The sequence below is a fragment of the Lonchura striata genome, chromosome Z (genome assembly GCF_046129695.1).
Source record: "Lonchura striata isolate bLonStr1 chromosome Z, bLonStr1.mat, whole genome shotgun sequence".
NCBI classification, from domain to species: Eukaryota; Metazoa; Chordata; class Aves; order Passeriformes; family Estrildidae; genus Lonchura; species Lonchura striata.
In genome coordinates, this window is record NC_134642.1 from 20,686,303 (window position 1) to 20,711,644 (window position 25,342).

At 37.1% G+C, this 25,342-nt stretch overlaps 1 protein-coding gene across 8 annotated transcripts in view; it reads right to left on the minus strand.

Moving 5' to 3' along the window:
- Positions 1-18,059: 18,059 nt before the first annotated feature.
- The window catches only part of NFIB (nuclear factor I B), a 168,383-nt gene continuing 161,100 nt past the window's right edge, over positions 18,060-25,342 (minus strand). For 5 of the 8 annotated variants that reach the window (XM_021525545.2, XM_021525544.2, XM_021525551.2 and 2 more), the window contains one exon: positions 18,060-24,622. In XM_021525545.2, the coding sequence (XP_021381220.1) occupies positions 24,493-24,622 (130 nt within the window). In that variant the 3' untranslated portion in view covers positions 18,060-24,492. The remainder of the gene's footprint in view (positions 24,623-25,342) is intronic. The other 3 variants (XM_077790538.1, XM_077790539.1, XM_021525552.2) reach the window with 1 other exon arrangement.

Below are 25,342 nucleotides of genomic sequence, written 5' to 3' on the forward strand. Positions count from 1 at the left end.
TGGCCATTTCCATAGTAAGGCAGCTCTAACCAGGTATTTTAAAGATCACATTTTGATCTTTTTTCTTTTCACCTTTGTCTTAGATCTTAGAAAACATCTTACACCAGAGGATATTTCATGTTCATGTTTAAATATTCAAAAGCTTTTTTTAAGTCTGCCTATAAAACTAAAGTTATTTGTCCACTGCCAATGAAAATCAGTAACGTGGATAACTAATCTCTAAGGTACCTTTGAAAGTGTTAGGCTTGTTCTACTGAATAAGTTATTAATTTGCAATTAAACTTTTAGCTTCAGCCTTTATCTTCAGTCTGAAACAGAGAAAAACAAAAACTTCTCTTCCTAAGTTATTTTTGAAGAGCGTTCACTCATGCCAGCCTTTTAGGGCTGTTACTATTCATAGGGAAACAAAATTCAGTAGACTTGTTAAAATAAATTCTAGAATTTGATTCACACATTGTTTTAAATCCTCTCCACTTCTTTTCTATCCAATGACTGTTTAGAAAGAACTGAAAATATATCAGCAGGGGAGAAGGGAAATGGATGCTCATTGTTAGAATCAGTCTGTGCTAGTCTTCTTTGCCTTTGAAAAAACAGCCTTGAAAACTAAAGAACACTTGATATTTGGGGAGTGGGAGAACATTATTCAGCATCAACTACAAAATAGACCATATAAAGGGGAAAAACTGTCATGCTAATGAAGTTTCAAAGCTGTTATCTTCTATAATTTAGCAATCATATTTATTAAACAGAAGCAGAGGTAGCACTTTCACAGGAGAAGTTATAATAATAAGGGACCCAGACACTTCTTGACACTTCTGGGACAGAACAAAAATAATTTCTTTTTGTTCTGTCCCAGACAGAACAAAACTTTTGATTTTGTGTCAGGCAGCACAACTAAAACAAGACGTCTTGGAGGAACCAACCTCCTTTTTCAAGAAAATTGGCTTGTGTATTTTCTTTTTTTGATGTTCATAAATTGGCCATGGATATGTCCAAACCCTAAAGTGTTTAAACAAAGTGCCAGCTACAGGTTTTACTGTTTCCTGAATAATCTTTACTCTTCATCACATAATAGATCCTAGCCAGCTACTTTCCAAGCTGTGAAAACACTTCCCATAAACTGATACTTCCATGTGAAGAAAAACAGCAGAATCCTTTATACTCACAGGACAGATAAGAACATGAGACAAAAAAGAGGAAATGAGGGGGTAGCCTCTCCAATGAGTGAGCAAAAACTTGCCTCAGTAGCAGTGTAATTTATTAAACATTTTCTAATTGTAAAAGTCTCAGCAAGTCCCCAGGAGAGAAGAACATGTGGAAGGTGGCCCAGCTGCTCATGGGGCTTCAGGTATATGCAAGCATTTCTGGTAAGGTGATCAGCAGACAAATGAAGCTACGGTATGCAGTGCTTCAGGGAATGGCAAAGAGTTCTGCACAGGGAAGAACCTGAGTGCTCCTAGGAAGCCCTCCCTAGAACTTCTGCAACATTACTCACAACAGCTGAATATAATATTTTTATATTCACCTAAAAGGCAGCTTAGCAAACTGCTCTGACTTTGCACAGCATTTTGTTTAAATGCAGCTGTAGAATGGTCTTTTCTAATAAAAGAAAACTAAAAAAACCAAAAATAAACCCCCAAAAAACCTCAAGCCCCCACCCAAAAAACCAAAAAAAACAACAAAAAACTCTCCCTTTAAAATTAATTTAATTATCTAATCTTTAAATAGCACCCAAAAAAATATTTTTGGACCTTTTAGCCCTACACTGATTGAGTAAATTAACTTTCCGTACTTGTGTTATTTAACCTGGTGTCTTAGAGAAATGAACTCCTACCATTACTTACCATACAAAATCTACAGTGTTTTATTCACTGAAAAGGAAGAAGCATCCTGGCTGGATTCCTTGGAGAAAGATAGCCTGCCATATTTGAAAAGACTTATTTGTGAAAATGCATTCAGAAGGATTTTTTTTTTGTGCAGCCCTCCTTGTTTCTGCTTTGAGCACCATTATCAGAAACTGAGTTTCAGGATTCATTTGAAATCATAATCACATGAAGTGAAAAAGGACTTCATTGGTCCTCCACTTAGTTATTCAATATTTCCTTGTAATTATGATTGCATATTTTAAAGTCACGCATCTGGTTCTGCCTCTCCCTCCATTTGTTTCCCTGCTCCCAAGATAATTATATTTTGACAAAAATTTATTGAGACATCTGTTTTTTGCTTCAGATCTCCAGGTCATTCTGCAGCCATAACAGCGGTGCAGCACGGCTCAGCCATTTTCGCCAAGGAGGGGGGCTGCAGTAACTAAACTGACGGCCAGACTGGGGAGAAACCTCAGTATAAATTTGCCAGCTGGTTTAAGGTGGAAAGAAAGACAATACTTGTGAATGGAAGGGGAGATAAAGAGGAGTGTCTCTCTGATAATACTATTCTTCCAGCACTTGTGGTTCACATCTAATAAAGTTAACTTGAACAAAACCAGCAGTGCCAGCAAGCAATCACTCTGTCAGGAAAATGCTGAATTAGTGCAGCAAGGCACAGGGACGACCAGCAAAAAATAAAAGGAAATTTTAATAACACAGTAGACAGAATCTCAGCTAGAACATTTTGTGATAAAGCAGGCAGGAATAAAGCAATTCATCGAAAGGAGGTGGCCATGTCTTTAAATACATGCGTTTAAAATCACTGCCTTTCTGGCTGGCCCTAATTAGGATCTGTGACTCAGTAGTCCAGATTACATTTCAGAATACAATTTTATCTTGGCTACCTTAGAATTTAACACATGCAGAAGGAAAATGGTGCGATTTAAAGACTGCATGACCGGATCATATCCAGGAGAAGCAGAAGTTAGAATGCTTTATCTCTGCTACCACCACAACTTAGTACTAAAATAAACTGCCAATCTCTTTTAGTGGTGGTAATACTTCCTAATTTTCTCCATTCACTTTTAGCATGTGTTACAAATATTGTGTGCATGATCAGTTGTATTTCCTATTTCATAAACTACCAAAATAAAATCCAAAATATTCAGACAATTTTGACATTAGCCAGAATTTATGTTCAGGGTAGGGAGAACTTGGAGTTCTCTTAATAAAGTTTTTTATTAGGAGACTAAAAGGTATTTTACTAAACGTCTCCCAAATTCCAAACAAACCACAATTTATCATTATTAAGCCTCATCCTACAGAGTAAATCCTACAGAGTAAAAAATTTCCTGTTGCTCCATAGGATTCCTCTCACAAACCCCAAAGACAGCCTTTCTAAAGTTAACAGAGAAAGTTACTTTTCCAGTTTTTCTTTAACCAGCAAATTATCCATTTGGTACTGTGACATCAGCAATTTATTGCCTTATCACATTTTGTAAGCCTGGAGATGTTTCCTTGTAGAAAGAAAAGTTTTTCTTTTAGCTATAGGAAATTACCTGCTTCTTTTCAAGAAGTGCTATTCCCTTCAAACTTCAGGGCAAGTCATGTAACTTATACTTTAACTGTCCCATTATTGCAATGAAGAAAGGCATAGTGGCCATGGGGCAGAAAAAGAGTTACTTTATGAACTATTTTTGTGTGAATTGAAATTAGTTAGTAGTCATCCCTGAAAAGAAAGATGTAAAAAAACAAACAAAGAATCCTCATTGCCTGTAAACTCCATGGACCAAAACAACAAAAAAAAGAAAGAGCAAGAACTGTTCAGTTTTGTTTGGGTTCTTTATAATGTGACACAGCACTTGGGTTAGGCTATTAGGTTTAGAAGCAAATAACTTACAAATGGCACTGTGCAATTGCCATTGCAAAGTTTAGCTGGCTTTTACAGAGAATTTTTCCCTTGCACCTCAAACTGGATATTTTTGCTTGCTAGACAGTTTTTTGATCAGTAATCTTGGTAAGAAGTTTTATTTTTTTAGCTTGGGTTTTTTGGTTTTGTTTTGCTTTGGGTTTTTTTTTGCTATCTCTGTTTTAATGTGCTCTTTTTGCACCTGAGCAAAGTCAGCCTGACTTTGGGAAGTAGTGTGTTTTGGAGACTGGAGGAGAGAAGTACTTATTACCTTAATTCGTCCTTATATCTCTGGGAAGATAAATGTTTTCTTGTGCCTCCATGATCCTGGGGCAGAAGCTGAATGCAGGGTGCTTAAACTGGTGAGCACTTGGCCCACTGCCAAATATTTTTCCACTTGTTCACATAAACATTTCCCTTGAGAAAATGCCCTTTATTTGATATATGAGGTGTAAATTCAACCTCCATCTTCACTCAGTTTCTGCCCATTTATTGAGGTTACATTGCCAGCTGTGCCAAGCCACATCAATTGGAGTAGTGATGAGACTGTCAGTTTACAGGTTACCCCAAGAGGCCCTGCAAACTTATCTCAAGTGCAGAACTCATTTCACTATCAGATGAGATCATTCAGATGAGACAGGCAGAGAATCTGCTCTCCTTTTGGCAGTATGAGGAAAGTGTATAGTTGAGAGACACTTATAAAAGCCTACTTAAAAACAAAAAGGACCTCAAGCATAGTATACTTTTTTCATTATGTGTTCTGTAGACACAAACATGATGACACAAGTTATTTCTACTTAAAACCAAACGGAATATATAGGAAAGAAAACAAATAAACAAACAAACAAAATGCATAAAGCAAAACAAACCATTCCTTGATTTTCCTATGCACTGATAGAAATGCAGTTTTTTAAGCTTCATGAAATCTCTGAAAATGGACATGGACAAAAAAGATTAAATGTATATAGAACAAAGGAAGACTCAAACACCTACATGCTTTTCAAAACCAGGTGTTTTGCTGGCTGCTCAGATTTGATAAATGTTACAATAGTAATGACCACTGTATAACAGCAATTTAATCTCACAGATTCATCACATTTTTTCCCATGCCATTGTTCAGAAAGGCACAATATTTGTGTTTTATTAAAACGTAAATATTTCTGTAAGTGTGCTCTTATTTGTTGGTTGCTCTGTGTTCCTGTGTTTCGATGCATCTGTTTATGCTACATTTGCTATGGCAAGTTTTTTCTGACACAGAAAGCATAATTCCTGAATTATTAATACACAAATATGAACTGTGATTGAACAAGAGTCATTGAAGCTCAAGTCTGGGTGAGTATAATGTTTTGGTTTAATCTAATAAATAAAACAGCAAGTCTTTCTTGAGTTTTCAAAAGCATTCTGTTTTCACAAGTAACAATATTTTAGAAGCCTTCAGGACTCTTCAGGAATATATGCAGTAAAAGAATATAAAAAAGTATAATTATTGTTATCATACAGGTTGTATTTACACAGTTCATTGTAGTGTTTTGCTCAATTGGCTTTTTGGAAATATGATAATCTCATAATAATAATAATCTCATAATAACTGTCAGTTCTTTAATGGTGTTCCAACACTGAGACCAGAAATACTGTTATTCTTACTGTATCTCTCTCTGATGTTTGGTTTCTTTACTGTGTTCCCACTCTGAATCTGAATTTACTTCTGCTCTAAAAAAGAGCTCTCAAAGTATTGTATTTGAACCTGTGTGTCACTGAATTGTAACACAAGATAGTGCAATCCTATAAGGCTCAGCAAGAAGGAAAATATTTTAGTTGTTTTAATACGCAGTCTTGAGACTCTATCTCAGTTATTGTGTGGACAGTCATTAGGCAGAATATCCTAAATCCCACCCAAGAGTCACTTTTTTACTTTCTTTATAGGAAGGAATGGTTTTCTATTTTTAAAAAAAATATGGATCCAAAAAATCATTCTTTTTTTATTGTCGTTGTCTTCAAGCATGCTATATCATAAGACCTGAGTGTCTTGTGACATAAGAATTACCACAATGAGCTGGCATGTGTGGGAATGGTAGTTGTGGAAAGGTCTGAGTGACCTACAGCCTGATTTTGGAGTCATAGATCCTGAAATACCTGCCAGAACTCCAGTGATTACAAATATTTGAGCATACCAAAAAAACAGCTGAGAAAATGCAAGCTGTGTTTGAGGCAAAACTTTTCTACTGGCTGTGCCTTCACCAGGAACTCCTATAATAGGGCTGCAACCCACTTCTGTGTATTTCCCTTCACTCCAAAATTATTGCATGGGACAGGAAAAACACATGGTTTATAGTATCATCCTATTCCAGTACCATACAGTTAATTTTGAGTTTGTTTTGTATGTCATCTCCACCTCTTTGCAATCATGTACAAAACTGCTCTTATAGCTTGAAAGGATTAAAATAATTCTTAAAAAATCATTAATCTTATCTAGTCTTGGCACAGCTTCCATTCAACAAAGGGTCACACTATTTTTTCCTCATCCCTGGGAAGAGTGTGCATATGTAGTGATAGTGTCTGGCAGGTGAGATCAGCCCTTAGCTCACTGCACACAGGGAGAACTGTAGTTGCTCATATTCTCTGTGATGTTAAAACACGTGCAGCCAAAAGAATTTCTGCTGTTGGACAGAGCTTAAAATAAGTGTTCCATTTATTCCTTTATCCCCAGAAATAAAAAGAGCTTGTCTTTTTTCTGGTGACCAGAATGAGTGATGCAACTGCTCAGTTTAACTAGTGCATAAGTTTTACCTACCACTGCAGAGTCTTCATTTCCTTGTCATTAATCAGTCACAGGGCTTGCTGCTCCCTCTGCCCTTGAAGTAGCTTGCACAGCAACAGTGACGTCTGTCTCCACTCTTCCAATTCAAGAAATGACTGGGACATTTTTTCTTCCTACTACTGAGCCTTTTCAAAGGAAACTGTCATGCATTTGCTTTGGAAGTTAACAAGAAAGGAGTTATTTCAAAGTGCTTAGATAAGCAAACCCACAGCCACAGGCTGGCTCTCTGCCCTCTGTTTCAGCTCCCAAAATTACTCCCCTTCTAAGTACAGCCATAGAGAAGCTCATCCCTCTGTCCATAACTTCATCCAAATAATCATTTCTCATCAAAAACAAAATTGCTAGTGGGAAGAATTTTACATGATTGGTTCCACAAAATAATATCAAGTGTGGCTACAAAAACCTTTCTGTTTTCTTGCAAAGTGCAGTCACCTAACCTCTAATCCTAAGGGTAGATCAGACAAAGAAAAATTACAAGCATGCTGAATGTAAGTGTCAAGATGTCGATATGAGTTTGCCTCTGTGGAAGAATTTAGTGTGCCATGTGCTAGACACAGATGGCTCCAACAGACCCATCACAGGACACACCTGAACCCATCAGCCAAGTTGTGACACCTTGTGGAAAACATATTTAAAACTGAGCAAAAAAGTACTGCACGGACAGTGAGGAATAGGGGGGAAAGTCAGAGGAATGGACCTGTGAACACCAAGGTCAGAAAAGGAGATGAAGGAAGAGATGGAGCAGACCACACTAGAGAACTTAATTCCCTTTAGCCCATGGGAGGAATACACCAGAACAAATATCCACACTTTCTGGCCATGGAAGATCCCATGTTGGATCAAGTCCTTATTTCCTAAAGGCCTGCCTGTATGAGTTACCTCACTTTGGAGCAGAGGAAGAGTGTGAGGAGGAAGGAGCAGCAGAGAGGAGCTGTTATGGACAGACTGTGACCCCCTATTCTCTATCTTCTTGTGTTTCTTGGGGAAGGTGTAAAGTAGAGGATTTGGAATGAAAGACTGAAGTTGTTCCTTGAAAAAAGGGGGAGGTAGAGGGAAAGAGATTTTAGTTTTTGTCTTTGTTTATTACCAGTTTAGGTTTAAATGGCTATAAAGCAAATTGATTTTCCATATGCCAAGTATGCTTGTGAGAGTAATTTTTAAATTACATCTCTCTCTTTATCTCAATCCAACAGCTTTTTAATCTTATTTTCTCTCCTCAATCCTTTTGAGAATGAGGTGTGAGAAAGTAGATGGGCAGGGTTCTTACAGCCAGAAAAGGTCAGCCCACAACAGACACAAAAGGAGAAATTCTGATTTCAAGAAGTTGACTCTCCAGCATACACATACAAATAGTTTACCAGTACAGTGCTCACCAAAAGTTTGAATAGCCTGATAAGGAAAGAAAATAAAAAAGTAAAAACACTTAAAAATTAAACCCAGGTAATATTTCAATAGATTATTGAAAAAAATTAAAACATAAATAGCAATTCAAAGTTTAAAATAAAAACTGATTTGGCCTCTCAAACAGAAATAAAACTGTTAAAACCAAACTTGGATAATGTACAGTTTATTTTGGAAGTATAAGGTGCAGTTCAATAGCCATTTGGTTTCAGAACCGAGAATTTTTTATTTGTACAAAGAATTAATGGTCAAGAAAGAAAACCTATGAATAATTCCTGCTTCCACCATTTCCACAACAATTATCTTAACCTATTCCTTTTTATATTGTTATTAGTAAGTCACTCCTCATCAATGATACTGAAAGATAACAGAAGGAATTAAGGCATTACATGTTCATGAACAGACATCCACAAAAGGCGCTAAGAAACACAGTATGGCACCAGTCTGGTTTGAAGTCCTATCATGACAGTTTAGTTAATTTTATCCAGATATTCTTATTTTGATATGAATGCAATTTTTACATTGGGTGCAAAAACAGCTTAATATGTAAAAGAAGTATTTTATTTGAATCTGAGAGCTGAAGACTCTACCATCTCTTTTGGTTGCTTTTTAGTAACATCAATCTTTAAAAAACCAAAAACTACATTTTTTTAATTTTAATTGCCCTGGTTCATTAAAGGCATTTTCCTATTACTGTATGTCATATACATTTGATAAAGAAACCATTCTATATTTCAAGCATTCTAAATTTCCCACAATTCTTTTTTCTGAATTCCAAATGTATAAAATATTTCTTCCTCCAAGATGATCTGTTCTTGCTATAGCTTTGAGATATTGCAGGACAACCATGCTACTTTCATAATCATTGCAGACACATGTAAAAGCCACAGCAATGCCCCAGTTGGATGGGAGCATTGATCTGCTGGAAGGTAGAAAGGCTCTGAAGAAGGGTCTGAACAGTCTGGTTCAATGGGCCAAGGCCAGTGGTATGAGCTTCAACTAGACCAAGTCGAAGGTCTTGCCTTTGAGTCATAACAACCCCATTCAAAAATGCAACTGGCTGGGAGAAGAGCAGCTGGAATGCTTCTTAGTGGAGAAGGACCTCAGTCTGCTGGTCAACAGAGGCTGACCATGGCCTAGCATGTGCCTAGAAGGGCAAGAAGGCTGATGGCATCCTGGCCTGTTTCAGCAATAGTGTGGCCAGCAGGAGCAGGGAAGGGATCATTCCCCTGTCCTTGGAACTGGTGATCCTGCACCTCAAATCCTGTGTCCAGTTTTGGGGCCCTAATGACAAGAAGGACACAGAGGTGCAAGAGTCCAGAGAAGGGAAATGAAGCTGGTGAAAAGCCTGGAGCACAAGGTTCATTAGGAGTGGCTGAGGTTGTTTAGTCTGGAGAAAAGGAGACTCAGGCGAGACCTTACTGTGTTCTAGAACTACCTGAAAGGAAGTTGTAGTAAGGTGGCAGTCAGTCTCTTTTTCCAGGCAACTAGTGATAGAGCAAAGGAAAATGGCCTCAAGTTGCACCAGGGGAGATTCAGGATATTAGGAATTTCGGAAATATTAAATATTAGGAAAATATGTTCAATATGAGGCAAAATTCTTCACTGAAAGAGTGGTTAAACATTGGAACAGGCTGCCCAGGGAAGCAACAAAGTCACCATTCCTGAAAATGTTCAAAAAACAAGTATACTTGGCAATTTTTGATAAAGTTTAGTGGGCATGGTACTAATCAACTGAAGGTTGGACTTGATGCTCTTGGAGATCTTTTCTAATTTTAATGATTTTGTGGTTCTATGAGTAACTTTGGATTTTTTCAGTTCTCATATTTTTATGGTACAGTTATTTATGGTACTCATTCAAACTTTAACATTTTTTCAAACTTTTGGAACTTCTATAGTGCTTAATAATTTTTAAAACTACATATAGCATATAATCATAAGATCGTTTGGGTTAGAAGGGACATTAATATAATCTACACTCAATTCCATATTTATATATTTGCAGATACAAAGAGCCTTTGACTCTCTTCAAGGACCCCGCTCTGGCCCTGTGCTTTGCAGATACTGCTCTTATCCTGGGCAAAGAACTGAGAAGCATGTCAACATTCTGATGATATACAGGGACTATTTTCTGCTTCTTTGCAAATAGGAGCACCTTTAAGGAACACCTCTCTGGAATCAGTCTTTCCAGCATCATAATGAAATTTTCATCATCTCTATTTGGTAATGGCCCTGTTTCACTGCAAGAGTTTCTTTGTTCCTAATATATCTGTCCCTCTAAACCACATTACTTTTTAAATATCTTTTTTTTTCCCTGTATCATTTATTGTCATGTTACATCTCTACTTTTTTGTACATCTTTTTAGCAGACAGCTTCTCTTTTTCCCTTCCTTGCTTGTTTTTGGTTTTGGGATGGTTTTCACTTTTGGTTTGTTTTGCTATTGTTGCTGTTCTTGCTGTTGGATTTTGGGGTTTTTTGAAGCACAGCATTCAGATTCATCAGAGAAGATGTCAGATTAATTTAATTTCACTTGAGAGGACTGAAATCCTAAATTATTTATGGAAGTGTTCAAGTTGGAAAAAAAATCTTGCAAGGTGATTGTGAAATTAGTTGTTAGATCATCATCACCATTAAATTCTTACTTCTTTTGTCCTGGATTAATTAATTGCTGTTTAGCAGAAAAAGGTATATCCAGTCAGCATAAACCTAATCAGAAGACAAATCTCTTCTAAGTGTTTAAGGCAAAAGAACACATAGTAAATGAGGAGAACAGAAGTTGCAGCTCATGCTACACATGTTAACAGCAATAAATGAGGTTGGCTGTGAGCACATTCTTGGCAAAAAAAAAAAAAAAAAAAGATTTAAAAAATTTTGCACTCAGTGCAACATACAAATTCCCTCACAAAAAATGACATACTTAGCCAGACTGAAAAATGGTAACAACTTGTTCAATAGAGTCTAAACACACATCTTAATTATTTTTAGACAATGTTTGGGTTTTCTATCCCAGCCGTTTGACCTAGACACCAAATCCCATCAAGCAGGTGGGTTCCTCATTTGCAGATTTTGACAGAAAAACAATGGAAAAACATCCAGCAAAAACATGGGCACTCTTCCTGCCACTCTTGGTCCTTCTAAATTGATCCTTCTAAATGGCAAACCAGGCCATAATTCAGCACTACATTCCTGCACTTTATTGACAGCAGCTCCTATTGTCACCTTACAATGTTTGCCCTGTAGCTTTGTCCATCAGGTCACCTCTGCTATGCTCTCAGAGCAGCTGCTCAGCTGCAACATGCAACACCACTGTATAGGACACTTGTTTTGGTTTAAAGCTGATTCTTTTTAAATTTTGATCCCTTTCAATGAAGCCACACTTTAGAGAACTTTTTCATTAAATAGGTATTTGGTAAGGGAACAGAGACTTTCACTCAGGTTTTATAGTCAAAATGGAAACACAACCATACAGATTATGCAAATTGTGCAAAGGAATGTACCAAAAATCAATTAATTTGAAAACATTTCCTCCAGCTGAAGAATTAGTCTTTGCCTTATTAGTATAATCAACATCACTGAACTAGCTGAAAAGAAAGAACTTAATACAGAATGTGAAATATTCAATGGGATAATGTCGAAAAATTTTAACACTCAACTTGGGGAACTTTATTCTCCAATTACTCCTGCATGTGGTGTTCAACATTTCCAGTAGCCTGCTGTGGAGACAATGTACTGTTTATATTGAATCAGGCATCTGAGTTGTGAACTCCCAGGTATGGAGCTCATATATGGACTTATGTCAGGATGAATTTTTTATCTTTTTCCAAAGTAACAGATTTCTTAACTCAGTAAGTTAAGGTTGTCTTTGCTGGAGAAGGTTTGCACTTTTCCAAATTCCTCTTCAGAGCGGAAGTCTCAGCACTAAAATACAATCTAATGCTACGTTTTTAGCAATGCAAAGGCTCTGGCTTTAAGCAGCAGTCAATAATATTTCCTCTTTTTCTCTAACTGCTAAGATAATGACATCCCTGGAAATAATATCCCTCTATTTATTTCATTAGCAGGCAAGCCCTTCTGCATAATCAAAAACCAGTTGTGGAAATTAGATGATTTTGCATATTTCAGTAACAAAAAATGCAGAGTAGTACTAGAAGCCAAGGCAAACAGCTGAAGGTTTTCATTCTTTGCAAGTTTCTGACTTGCAAGAAGTCTTTGACTGCAGAATAAGTGATTTTGATTCCTTCACTCAAGCTAGAAAACTTCAGCTTGAAGAATTTGAGATCTGTTAAAACCCTTAATGTAGCTGAGTGACTTCCACAGAGAGAGAAAGCACTGCTCTTCACTCAGACTTTGTGAAAACAAGCTGTGTTAGAAGGCTGCAAAATCTGGTTCTTCTGAAAATGTGAATTGAGGTTGTAGTAGTAGTTTCTTACATATATTAATGGGAACACCTAGAATCCTCAGTGTAATCTGGGGGTATTAGTTCCTGTAATGTAAGTATTATCTTATTTGACCACATAGAATCAAAAATATAGGAAGGTTAAAGCCTGACTATTCCAGCTTTCAGCCTCCATGGGCTTTCATTTTGAAAATGATTATTGGACATCATCCTTCAGTAGACTGTGTTTCTGCTAAGAGCACTCACAATTAAGCATTTGATAACATACATACATATTTTATCAGCAAATCAACTGCAAAGTTCAATGTGTAGTTCTCAAAACACAACCTTGAAATTATACTGGCTTCAAGAGCTACTTTTTCTTATGAAATAATATTAAAAATTGTTGAGTCTGTGCGAACTTTATAGCCTTCAGCATCTGCTCTGTTCTTTACTGAGAGTTAATGATAATGATTGTGATTTGACCCATGTCCCTCAGGAAATAATCTGCATTTTCTTTCTTTAAAGCAGATTTTTAATTCATCCCAAGTAGCTTTACACTGTACAGATATTATCCATGTGCCTGAATTGTGGCACACAAGACCAAGAGCAGAGCACATAAGTTTGGTGTCATTAGACTGGGCTGGATGGAGGCATTAGAGAGTAAGCTCCAGCTTATAGACTGCTTTTAGTATTTCTGCCCTTAATCTCCTGTATATTCTGGTTCAATGGGACAAGGCCAGTGGTATGGACCTCCCAGAGTGCTACATTTATCAACAAGCACAGAGCACAGTTTGGTCCTAGGGCAGGGTCCTGAGCCCAGCTCACACCTCCCTGCTTTCACAGCTTGGGGAACTGTGAAAAAAAAGCACAGAGCCCCTGAGGTATTGCCTGTCCCAGGGAACCTGGAGTGAAGACATCCTTGAAGCTGCTTCTAGGTGCCATTAATTGAAAACGCTCCCTTTCTACACCAGTCCTTCCTTAATTTTGATAGATGATCCCCAATCCACTCTTTTACTGTTAACTGCTAGAAAACATAATTAAAAATAATAATTTTGCCTTATACTATGATGTGACAGGAAAACTAGCTACTAGAAGGCCATCATTGTATCACTTGATTTATGTTCCCTATTCCACTCTTTATGTAAGTGTTCCAAAGATCCCAAGATTTCTTAGGACCAAAGAGTGAAAGCCACTAACCTAAAGGAATACGCTATCCACAGCAAATACTGCTGGAGCTTCCTATTGATACACCAGTCCAGGCTTGCCAGGACCCCATAGCTCTTGCTGCTGTCTCTTCCTAAGCAAAGAGATCCTGGCACATCACACTTGTAAGATCCTGGCACATCACACTTGCCTTATAAAGGCACATCACACTTGTAAGTGTGATGCTAGCTTAGCATGCCCAGTAGGCACTAAGTAAAGAAGCTTAGCAGGTGAACATATGATTGCACCAATTTTTTTGCATGATCTGCTTACCTCGCTTTCACATTCTCCAAAGTGCCTCAACTCATCAACAGTCCACATATTAATAATTCCAACTTTTGAAATCATGTTATATTTAGTTAATTTTTTTTATCACTAAGTGTATTTTATGAGTACTGTAGTGCTTGTCCTCCTCTCCTCTTCAAACTAAAACAAACTAATATACATTAGATATTTTAGTATTGGATGCAAGTGAATTTTTCTATCACATTCCTTCAAAAGGAGGGACTGAGGGTGGGAGGAGATCAAGCCACCTGAAGAGAAGAAGAAAATAAAAAGGCAACAAAAGGAAGACCACCAAAACACCTCCAAGAAAAAAACCCAACCTTATCTTTGTATTCTTGTCTCCATAAAACAGAAAATACACTCAGCTTCTAATGGTTATAACAAATCAATGTTTTCTGCTCTGTGAAACAAATCCACTATAAGTAGCTGTGGCATTTTTTCAGTGTACTTCAGCAGAAAACTACATTGAGGGAAATATTTCAATCTCAATTTGAGAGAGAGGTGTTTTACAAACAGAATAATGCCTGAAGAGTGTTTAAGTACTAAAGTCCCCACCTACCCTTGGGTGACCTCGTTGCTTTGTATGGCATTTCAGCACTCTCTGAGGGCACCATTTGTTTCTTGAAACACCAGCAATTATCTGATCAGAGAGCTTCTGAAAATTGCATAGACAGCTGCTTACAATTGATATGGTTCCAGCTTCATGGTGAGCAGAGCTTGTTTTGTCAGTTATGCAGAGATATATCTTTTACCCCTGCCCCAGCCCTTAGTGTATCAGCCTGTCTGCCCACATTAATGTGTGCTGGTTTTGGCAGCTGTAGTGCATCTAAATATAACCAATGGAGACAATTGTTTTAGTAGTGAGCACCATCTTAGCTGCAGAAACTATTATTTCTGCTTTGAACATCTGCTTTCACCCTAAGGCACCCAGCTCAGGGGAAAAAAGAAAAAGGTATACATATATTAAGGCCTGGAAAAAAAATATATGTTCACCTTAATTAAGGTGCTCTGGCAGCAATATAGGTGTTTTTAATAAGATTTGTTAAATATCAATTGAGGGATTTCTATTGACTTCCAGTGGCATCAGTCAGTTTTTCCAGAGATCCCACCCACTCCTCAATCCCTCTTTTTTTAAAGCAACAAGTTCTGCTTAGATACCACATAACAGCATGTGTAGACACCCACTGTAAGAGCATGTTGATATGAAAGACTGGTGGTTTCCTTATAGCTCCCATATATTGTTTTTTCCTTAAGTTTCATATTTTTCAATGTCCTGTAACTTTGATCACTTCATTCTTTGTCTGGAGAACATACAGATATGACAGAGTAAGAAAAGTGGACCAGGGTACAACATAATGGTGAATGTCATAAAAGGTAAATTGTGCTCAAGACACACTTGAATGCTTGCTCAGCTCTTTAGAGCCTTCAGCAGCTCAGTCCATCAACATGTGTGGGAAATGGCATTGGTAATAGTGGCTGCTTTCATGTCAAGGACCTTAAATAAACTATTGGTGAACACTCTAAAGATGCATTTGCCAGGCAGAAGTAGGATACTTCTTCTAATGAAGACCTTGGTTAGGTCCTGCTTATGTCATCAAAGTCTGACAATGCCAACAGTTTTCTTTAGTTTGGACTCGTCAAATCTTAGTGGTCACAGTTCTACCATTTCTTGGGGTGACTTATATAACCTATCTATGAAACAATCCTGTGAAACAATCCTGTAGTTACCTTACCAGAAAGACTTTAGGCTGCAGGTCTCTTGAGTGGAGATGTGACAAAGTGCATGAGAATCACCTGGATAGCAGCAATGTTCTTGCCTCCAGCAAATTGGCAGACAAAATTTGGTTCAGTCCTGAGCATACAATAACCTCCTTGTGTTCACAGACATTCCAGGATGTGACTCACATACTGGCAGTTAAACACTCCTAAGGGTCCCCTAGCACTCAGGAGAACAGATCCAAAGAAACAGAATGTCAGAGGAGCATCCCCAAAAAAATGGATGCCCATGGGCCAAGGCTCACAAGCAAGATGCTAAGACAATGTTTGCTTTAACAACTACCCAAGAAATCATAAGCTGATTGACCAACAGTTTTATGTACATATTTAGATCTTTAACCAGCATAGAAATTAAGACTCAAAAAGAAACTCCGATAAGCAAAGATTTGAGAACTTTATGTAACGACTTAAGCAACGAAAGTCTTTATGGTGGCACTGCACACTTCTACTTTGTTGCTCGTGCGTGTGTTTGGATCTGGTGTCAAGATTTATGTTATTTTGCAATTATAATTTTTATGCCCATGGGAAAATACACAAAAATAACACTGGACTTGGGAAAAGCATCCATTTCTTCTCAGAAGTCTTGTAAATGGTAAAGGAGAAAGGCCTAACTAGGAGTGCTCCTCTTGTTGTATCACAGCAAAGTTGCAAGTCATACTCTTACATTCTCTCCTTCCTGCTATTTTCATACTGGTGTTCTAGGACACTGTATTGTGTATCTTGAGCATGGCATTGCAGCCCTGCAGTCATGAAGGATTGCTGCACACTTCGTAAGTGGCATGCTTTGCAGTGGGCTGAAGAGTGGCTGGAGAAGTAGGGCAGTTTTTTTATCAGAAAGGGGTGGCAGGGCTGAACTTAATTTTCTCTGGATTATTCAATAAAGTTTTCTGGTTTGGAGCTTTAAACATGAAACCTGAGGGCCTTAATATAATCTTCAAATCATGGCCAAATGGCACCATTCAATGAAACCCCAACAGGAAAAATAATTTAAATTTCCTAGATTTACATGCCTGACAATTTGTTTTGGAAAGACACACACACAGAAGGGCCTCTCACAGAAAAATTAGTGCATTTAATAAACAAATGGTCATTGTGCTAAAATATCAGTAGGAAAAAATTTTTTAAAAATTATATTTTTTCACACTTCTGGCTGCAGCTGGATAAAGCTTATGGTCTAGAAAATGAAGAATACTTTTGTCTAAGTATATAGAGAGCTGTTTCACTTCACTGTGGGACAAAATTTGATTGTTTATATATAATCCAGTTTAAATGTTTACACTATTATCCTACCAGTATTTTGACCATATTCATGTTACTTGTTAACTGTTAGTACTGGTTTATGGAATCATATCAGTTTGAGAAAACTTTCTATTTCCCAGAACATGAACTGAATTAAACATTCCATATCTACTTCTAATTCACACTTATGAAAAATAATTCTTTTGTAGACTTGAAAGATCTTGGCCCAACATAAAGAATTCTGGTTTCAGAAAGAATTTTAGGATGATTGGATCTTACTATTTTTATTCAACAAAAATGTAATCATGAAGATGGTTAAGAAATCAAAGATTGTCTGTCTGTCACAAATCAGTAACATTAAAACAAAACAGAGGTGTCCTGACCTTATGGTATCATGCCTAATCTTACATCACAGGAAATGAAGTTCATATTGGTGCCTTTTTCTGGTCTCTAAAATCATGAGCCAGATACAATTAGGTAATAAAAATGCAGTTACCTTTTTTGAAGGGTCCCCTCAGGTGCACAACACACTGAAGTATATGCCAAAAATATGCCGAAGATGCAGATGTGACACAGAGCAAATACAGTTTTATAAGTTTAGAAAATTAACATAATTGACAAGAATCCCCAGTTAAAACACAGGTGTTGAAGCAATTTCCCCTTTACGTTCTACCCTCTTCAGAAGCCTCCCTTCCTTGATAGTAGTTTATGGGAGTGTGTCTCGACCTTGGTTCTCAGAAGAAGCAAGCTAGGATAGGGGCCTAGGAATGTAGTTTGTCTTTCTGTCAAACAGGATAGGAAACTACCAGCACAAATCTATATTGTTATACCATAATTAACTACAGAGCTACAAATATATGTGAAGAATATATAAAAGCAAAAATCAGTTTGGCATCAAGATCACCTGTATAATTACTAGGGTTGGTTGAACATGATGAAAACTAAATGTAAAATTTAAATTGAGCTGATTACCTGATTGCATCTCCTTTTGTTCTTGTTCTCCTCCTTTTTCAGTGTAAGTAAATTAACCCCAAATGTGTGCAAACAAATATGTTAAATCTAGACTAGGTATACAGAGAACTCCATAAGTTGTGCTGTGCTATGAGGCTTCAAGGTTTAAGGCTTGTTTCTGACATATTACCAATTATGACTCTAAGAGACAGAAAAGAAAACGTAAGGCCAGGTCTGTAGCATAGCTCATTTTTATTGTTTAAACAGTTTTTGCATAGGAAATATATCCGCTTCCAGTAATTGACTGCAGTATGAGCAGCTGCTAGCAGTATAGGCTGGATATAACAGTAACAATCACATTAAGTCAAGCTTGATTTACACCAGTTTAAAACTTGTGGCAGCTGAGTTCATTTGTAACCTAAAAAAAAAAGTACCAGAAAGAACATTTTATCCTCCAACCAGGCACAATAAAAACCTTTGTTAACACTCAGGCTAAAATCAGGTCTGATGCCAGAGGGCCCTAATTCCAAAATTAAGTAGCTGTACTGTAATGCATCCTACTAGTGAAGGTTCATTACACAAAGACTCTGCACGCACCTTCTTTTTAATTAAAATGTAACCTTCAGGATTTATGGCCTACAGTATGGGAAAAAATGCCAAAAGTTTTAAAATGGATCAACCCTGGTATGTAGCTAGCAAGCAATAACTGACTACTTGTCACCTACAGTTGTACTAAATGTATCTAAAGAAACACACAGCCCTACAAAAGTTTTCTCAGAGAAATATCATTGAGATGGGGTGCCTCTTCCCAGATTACTAAAAGTTCTATATGATATAAGCACAAATTAACAGCTTGATGAAGACATAATCTAATGCAGCTCTTGAGAAGCCTATGCCTGGGATTGAGGAACCTCTCACATTCTACAATGTTGTAGAGATTATTTTTGAAGAAAATGTTATCTGAAACATATTTACAACTGAACTCAACAGAGACTGTGAAATTGAACAGGCACTGCTCATTTGTTTGAGTTTTTTGGTAAACATTTTGCTGGTTTTGTTTCTTTCTCATTTTGCATCAACTTCTATCAGTCCATGCAACTTCAATGCCCTCAATGAAAAATGCATAATAAGCCATACTTCTTAAAAAACTTCCTTCTGCATATAGAGATACATTTGCCACATCAGTCCCTGTAGCACAGTTTTCAAAATCATTCTGTCAAAAATACAGTAATACAAAGACTGGCTTTAGTGTCACTAGCTCACACTGCTCTCCATTTATTTAGGCCACCTTTTGTTTTACTGTTACGGTTTCATGTAATGAAAGTATCAAAGGCTTATTCTATTCATGATGCTAGTGGCACTGAAGCCCTTTTCACAAATTCAACATACATCTGAATTGCAACACACAGATATTTCTAAAGAGTACTAACTAGTGAACCCTTTTATCATAAAAAAACCAAACAACTACTTACAACCATTGAAGAAAAAATTGCAACAAAAAAAATGTAAAAATTGACCGTCTCCAACTTGTCCCCTTTACTATTGACAACGTGACCAACAGAGCTGTGGCATGGAAACAGTACAAAGAGTTGTCATGGCAATAAGTTTGGCTGATGCAAAGGTCATTGTGCAGGGTTAAAGGGCAAAATCAGTGGTCCATGTTATACTCCAACTGCAGTGCTCCACCCCACCCACACAATTTTGAGGAATTAATAAAACTGGGGAACTAGCAGAAAGTGCAAATAAGAAGGAGGCGGTTTTCGGCTCCTTCAGCATGGAGAACATTCAGCTTTGAGCCTTTCCTGTTTAACTTGATTAGCTGGCATGTGATTTTACTCTCTTTTTTTTTTTTCCTAAAGTTTTATATAGAAACCCAATAAAAAAAAATCCAGGAGCATACAGCTGGTTAATGTTAACAAAAGACCTTGACAGGATCATGTAAACCATAAAGGATGTCACGCTTGGGGCCTTACTGCCAGCAACATTAGAGCGTTTTTTCATTAAAAGTGAAAACTGTACACTGAATATGGGATAACTTTCTGCAGCCTTCATAATCTCACACAGTACATATAATTTAGGTTTAGCTACAGAACACACTCTGGTGTCACAGATGTCTTTGTGCAATCTCTTTCATTAAGTCCTTATGAAGCTACAAGTTGCAAATCCAAAATTCTGCTCCCTGAGGACACAGCTGTGTGAGACTTAAGTACTGTTTTAGCTCTCTGCCTATCCTGAATAGCTCTGTGAACCTAATCTTAAATACCATCATGTAACAATCACAAAAACTTTTGCTAAAGGCCATATATACTAATAAAAAAGACAGTGGTGCTTCCAACATTTTGAAATGCTCTGAAAACCAACTTTTCCAATACTAAATACAACAAAATAACCTTCATAAAATATAATTTTCTCCATTTACATTTTTAAAGGATTAGTAACCTATGCTTCTCAAGCACAGGAATATGCGAAATAACTCCTAACATGGACAGATTTTTTTTTTTAATACATAAATTAAGAAACTGGAGAGTTTTAACCCAAGTCCAGTTTCCAAACAAAGAATATTCTTGTTTAAAAATGGAAATGCATTTCCATTATAATTGTTAAAAAGTTAGCTTTACAAACAAGGGTATTTTAATTAAAAAAAATTCTTAACAAAACTATACAGTGTAAAAATTACTGTCTACAAGGTAGGTGGTTTAGTCAGAAGATCATCCTTTCTTCTTGCTACTTGCAGCTTCACAAATTCATTCACATATTTTCAATGGAGCTGCCCACCTGAACATCACCCCACAACTATATTGCTATAATTAATATTTTTGCCATGTCTTTATGTACAGTCTCCTTCACTGCCTTTTTTTCCTTAGTCAAGCCTCAAGCGTTTATGTCACTCCAGGGGAAACACACTTCAGTGGCACAGCCATGAGGCCAGGGCTGCAAAGCAACTTAATAAAGGCAGAACAGTGCACATAGAACGGGGTGGCTCAATTTAGTCAGAATACACTTCCTGGTGAAGGAGGAGGCCAGAGACTGGATTTGAGTTCTCAATCTTATCTTAATCTTTTGACTGCTGAGCTTAAAACAAAAGAACCAAAAAAGCCAACCTAAAACCAAGCATACAGTAAATGAAAAGTTCATTATCTTCCAAGCAGGCTTTTCTATTAAAGAGGCAGGTGACAAAAACCCACAGCTGCTGAATAACCCAGTTTAAATGAGTTAATTCTCTAAAAAAGTGCATCTTTAAGCTCAGATTTCTTTCATAGCCAGATAAAAAAATATATATCAGCTCTGTTAAGGGCGTCTATATTCCTACAAAAGGCAATCACCATTCTGGAAATTTCATGTTGGAGCCTGAACTTGTTCCAGTTTTGTCCCAATGTGGTGTTAAAAGCTTTCAGGGAACACCTTGTTAATGGAACTAATCAAAGACATGCTCCCAGCACAACTCTGCTTCCAGACTGCTCTGTGTCATGACATATGTAAAGGACAACACATATTTTGTTTTACCAGGCCGGAGCCTGAGGTGCACTGTGCTTGGGTCTAGCAGACTTTGCCATGTGCTTAGCAAACAAATTGACTTACTGGAGGGTTCTAAAAAAGAACCAAAGACCCCGTTTCTTTTTGTATCTGTGTCTTATCTTTCTCTTTTTATTTTTTTCCAGTTAAGCTAAACCTCAAAGGTTTATTTTCCTACAATTCCCATCTCTGTAGCCATTCAAGCCCTGCCTACACACTCTCTCCTCCTGGAGGCAGGGGGATGTGCCATCACTACTGCACTTAATGCCCTTCAGCTGGAGCCAGAGGGACTGACGGTGGAATGCCCCTGACCAGGGCTCATTGGGGTAGCTGCTGCCAGAGCTGTGCCTCTGGAACTGCTCCAGGGTAGGAAAACCTCCAAAACGCAAGGACAGCTGTAAAGGGATGAATTTTCCCATCCACATGACTATACGCGCCTCTGCTCTTACCCTACTTTTAAAGAAAACTTCACCCTGTGTTGAGTCATGCATTTCAAAGGTCCCTGTGTGAAAGGGATCACCAGCAATAGGCCCATTACTGGTCTGCAAAATGGGATTTTACTGGAAACACACTTTTATTACCACCATGGTCTAATTCCTTGTGTAAAGAAACTCCTCCTCCACTACACCCCAGAGGTCTCCATCTGATCTCTATGAGAAGACTGCAAACTTCTGACATAGCCCAACGAGGCTGAAAATTGTAATTCAAATGCTGAATTAAGAAACTTGGAGCGGTGAGAGGGGAATGGACTATGAAAGAACTTATGTATAGGAAAAAAGCCAAGCAGAATAAGGAGTGCAAATTCTCTGCTTGAGCAGCTCCAGAGTCCATTGGGAGTCAGTGGAATTATGCCAGCAAAGATTTTGGCCCTGCACTTACATTTCCTAGACAAAGTAAATGTCTTTGTCATTCTGAGCTAAAAACATTTTCTAACATGAACACTTCAGGATGCATTATCTTTGCCAGAATGGAAAAGGCTTCATCTCACTGTGGGTCTTGACCTCTTTCTCTGTATGTCTCTCTTTCTCATGAAAAAAACCTTAAAGTAAAACAATTTCCTCAAGTCAAGTCTGCCTCCAACAGAATTCATTACTTATTTTTTAAATCCGGAAATGATTTCAGCTTGCACCCCAGGTGGGAAGTTAAAAAGAGGGAACCTGTTTGAAAGTTTGTCACAGTAGGCAGAACAGTTGCTTTGCAGCCCTTGCCTGGCTAAGGGTGCACTGCTTCACAGCTACACTGTAAAGTGTTAAAAATCCTCCCCCCCCACCCCAGAATATATATATATGTATGTATAAAAAAAAATCCCCTGTCCACCTCTCAGTACAGAAAAGGACCTCATCACACTGCAAAAATAGCAGTACCCACTTTGGTCAATTAAAACAAACAAAAAAAGCATACATTATTTTTTTTTAAATCTGTGTACTTACCTATAATAACCAATACAGCTAAAAGCACTACCTACATAGGCAAAACTTGGTATTGCATAATTCATATAAATTTGTATCCCCTCCCCCCAATATTAATTGGAAGATGAAAAACATGAAAGGTTAATAGAAAAAACACCAAAATACTGAAAATATTGCTGGTCGATTACAATTCTTAAGCGGCAACTATACACAGCCATGATATGCTCTATAAATGTGAGATAAATGTATAACTGTCTAAAAAATCCATGATGTCACACATTTTTCGCATCTGGAGTACAAAATATTTTGTCATAAAAATGGTAAAGATTTAAAATTATAATAAATGCAGCAAAACAAGTGTAGTGATGTCAATTTTTTTGTAGTTTTTTTTTCTTTTTTTCTTTTTTTCCATTTTTTAGATTTCAAGGCAAGGCACGTAATGTGGACATTATATCTTCGTGCAAATTAGGATTACTGGAAAGAGTATTTTAAATTTTTAAAGAGACATAGAGGCAAAATGTCTGCCCATGCACATTATATTTCTGTCGATATGTGAAAATTGTTGAACAAGGCTAACTTCTGAAAGCACCATGCAAGTTTACAGCACCCTGTAATTAGACTTACATTAAGAGTGCATTATTTAAATACAACATATCCCCATCCTGGTATTACCAGTTTGTAAACGGTAAGCTTTGCCCTTGTGACATGGATTTGCCTATGTCTTTGTCTCTATGATGTAGATTTTACAGAAACATGTAAACCCTATGGGTTCTTGATGCAACAAGTAACTTTAAATAAATAAATCCTACCCCTCTGTGGAGGCAGCAGCTAAACCAACATAAGTGCTGTGTTTCCATTGATTTCTTATTCTCAAGGACATGATTTGTCTTGACTTAATGCCTTTTAATGCCCTCAAAAACTGAGGGGAAAAATAAGTTTGTTCAAAGTATTTTTTTATTTTTATTTTTAATCCCCTCAATTTAGAGTCCAAGGGCTGAAGGACTTATAGTGATGACCTCTTAGATATGATTTTTAAATTGCACTTGCCTCTGTAAGTGTTTCTTTACTGGGGAAAGAATGTCTTTTTTTTATTTTCTTTTTTTACTGTTGCATGAGAAGATAACACTTTTACCTGCGTAGAGGCATTTCTTCCATAGAGCCTGTGTGTTCATACTGATTGAAAATTTCAAACTGCATAACACACTAGAAAAAGGCTGAATTAAGGGCCAAAGTTTAATAAATCCATACTGATAACTAAAGGCTACAGAGCTTATTTTTAAAACATTTAGAAATCAGACTATTGAGAAAATGGCTGGCTCACGGCCCATGTCCTCCTGCAGCTCTGCTGTCACTGCCTAGCCTTTGTTTTGTGAGATAACCAGGAATAGTGATCTCATGCGTAAACAACAAGAATACTAAACCAACTAGCTTATCATGCAAATATTAAGGCATCTAGAAAGTCAGTTAAAATATATTGTCAGAGACAGAACATCTATTTCCCAGTGGACTTCATATAACAAAGGCTACTTAGGAGGAGCTGCATTCTACTCATCAGTGAAATATCATCGACCCTTTGTATATCATTTCAGTTTCAACCATACAAGAATTAGTGATTGTAAGAGCTGCAATTGCTGGTCTAATTTTGTTCTTCTTTCTTCTGATTCTTTTCTCATACTGTCTTCTCTTCCTTTTCTTTTTTCCTTTTTTCTTTTTTTTTTTAATTTTGCTTTTAGTTTTTTTTCCCTCAGTTGCTTGTTTCTGCTTGAAGGAAGGGTTCTCCAATTATGTTCAAACCATAATTTGGGACATTTGTCGGCAGGATCGGTGTCCTATTTGATACTTGGAAAGGAACCAAGCTAGCCCAGGTACCAGGACTGTTGAAAAGGGGAAAGAGACAAAAAGGGAAAGAGAGAGGAAAAAAAAAAAACATAAATTAAACATGTATACAATAATTTGAATCATGGTCCAGCTAATATTCATTAATAGTAGCACTACTTAAGATAAAGCTGGAAAAAAAATTTGTGAATATAACTTGAGATTCTACTTCCTAGTTTTCTTTGTGAAATTATGAGTTGTTTGAGAGAAAGAGAATTGTGTTGAACTCAGTAGCAAGTTGTATGACTCCTGAGTTACACTAAGTGGTCTGTTTGTTTAGGAAAACCCCCAAAAATGTCAGAAGCAAATATATAGAGCAGACAAAACTAACCCATACAAATGACACTATATAGTGTAATCGATATCATTTAAGAGCTAGTGAAATATGCAACAGGGTACAAATGTTCTTTTTTCAAGAATACAGCATAAAGATTCAATGGTTCAGCATCCTTGAGATTTTCTCCACTCATAACACAGCAATTTATCTTGTCACCATCCCAAGATGGGCCTCTGAGATGTACGTTTGCCCATAAGAACAGAGGATTTTTATGTTCAAAAAACATACTTAAAAAAAAAAATTTCCCTAAGAATGTTAGTCTCAGAAACACCAGTTAACACAAGATCAAATCATCTAAACACTTGCAGCCAAGGGTAGCCATGAGTAACAGTGGGTGCCATATTTTTTTCAACAAGTCTCTAAGAAAGAAAATATTTTCAAG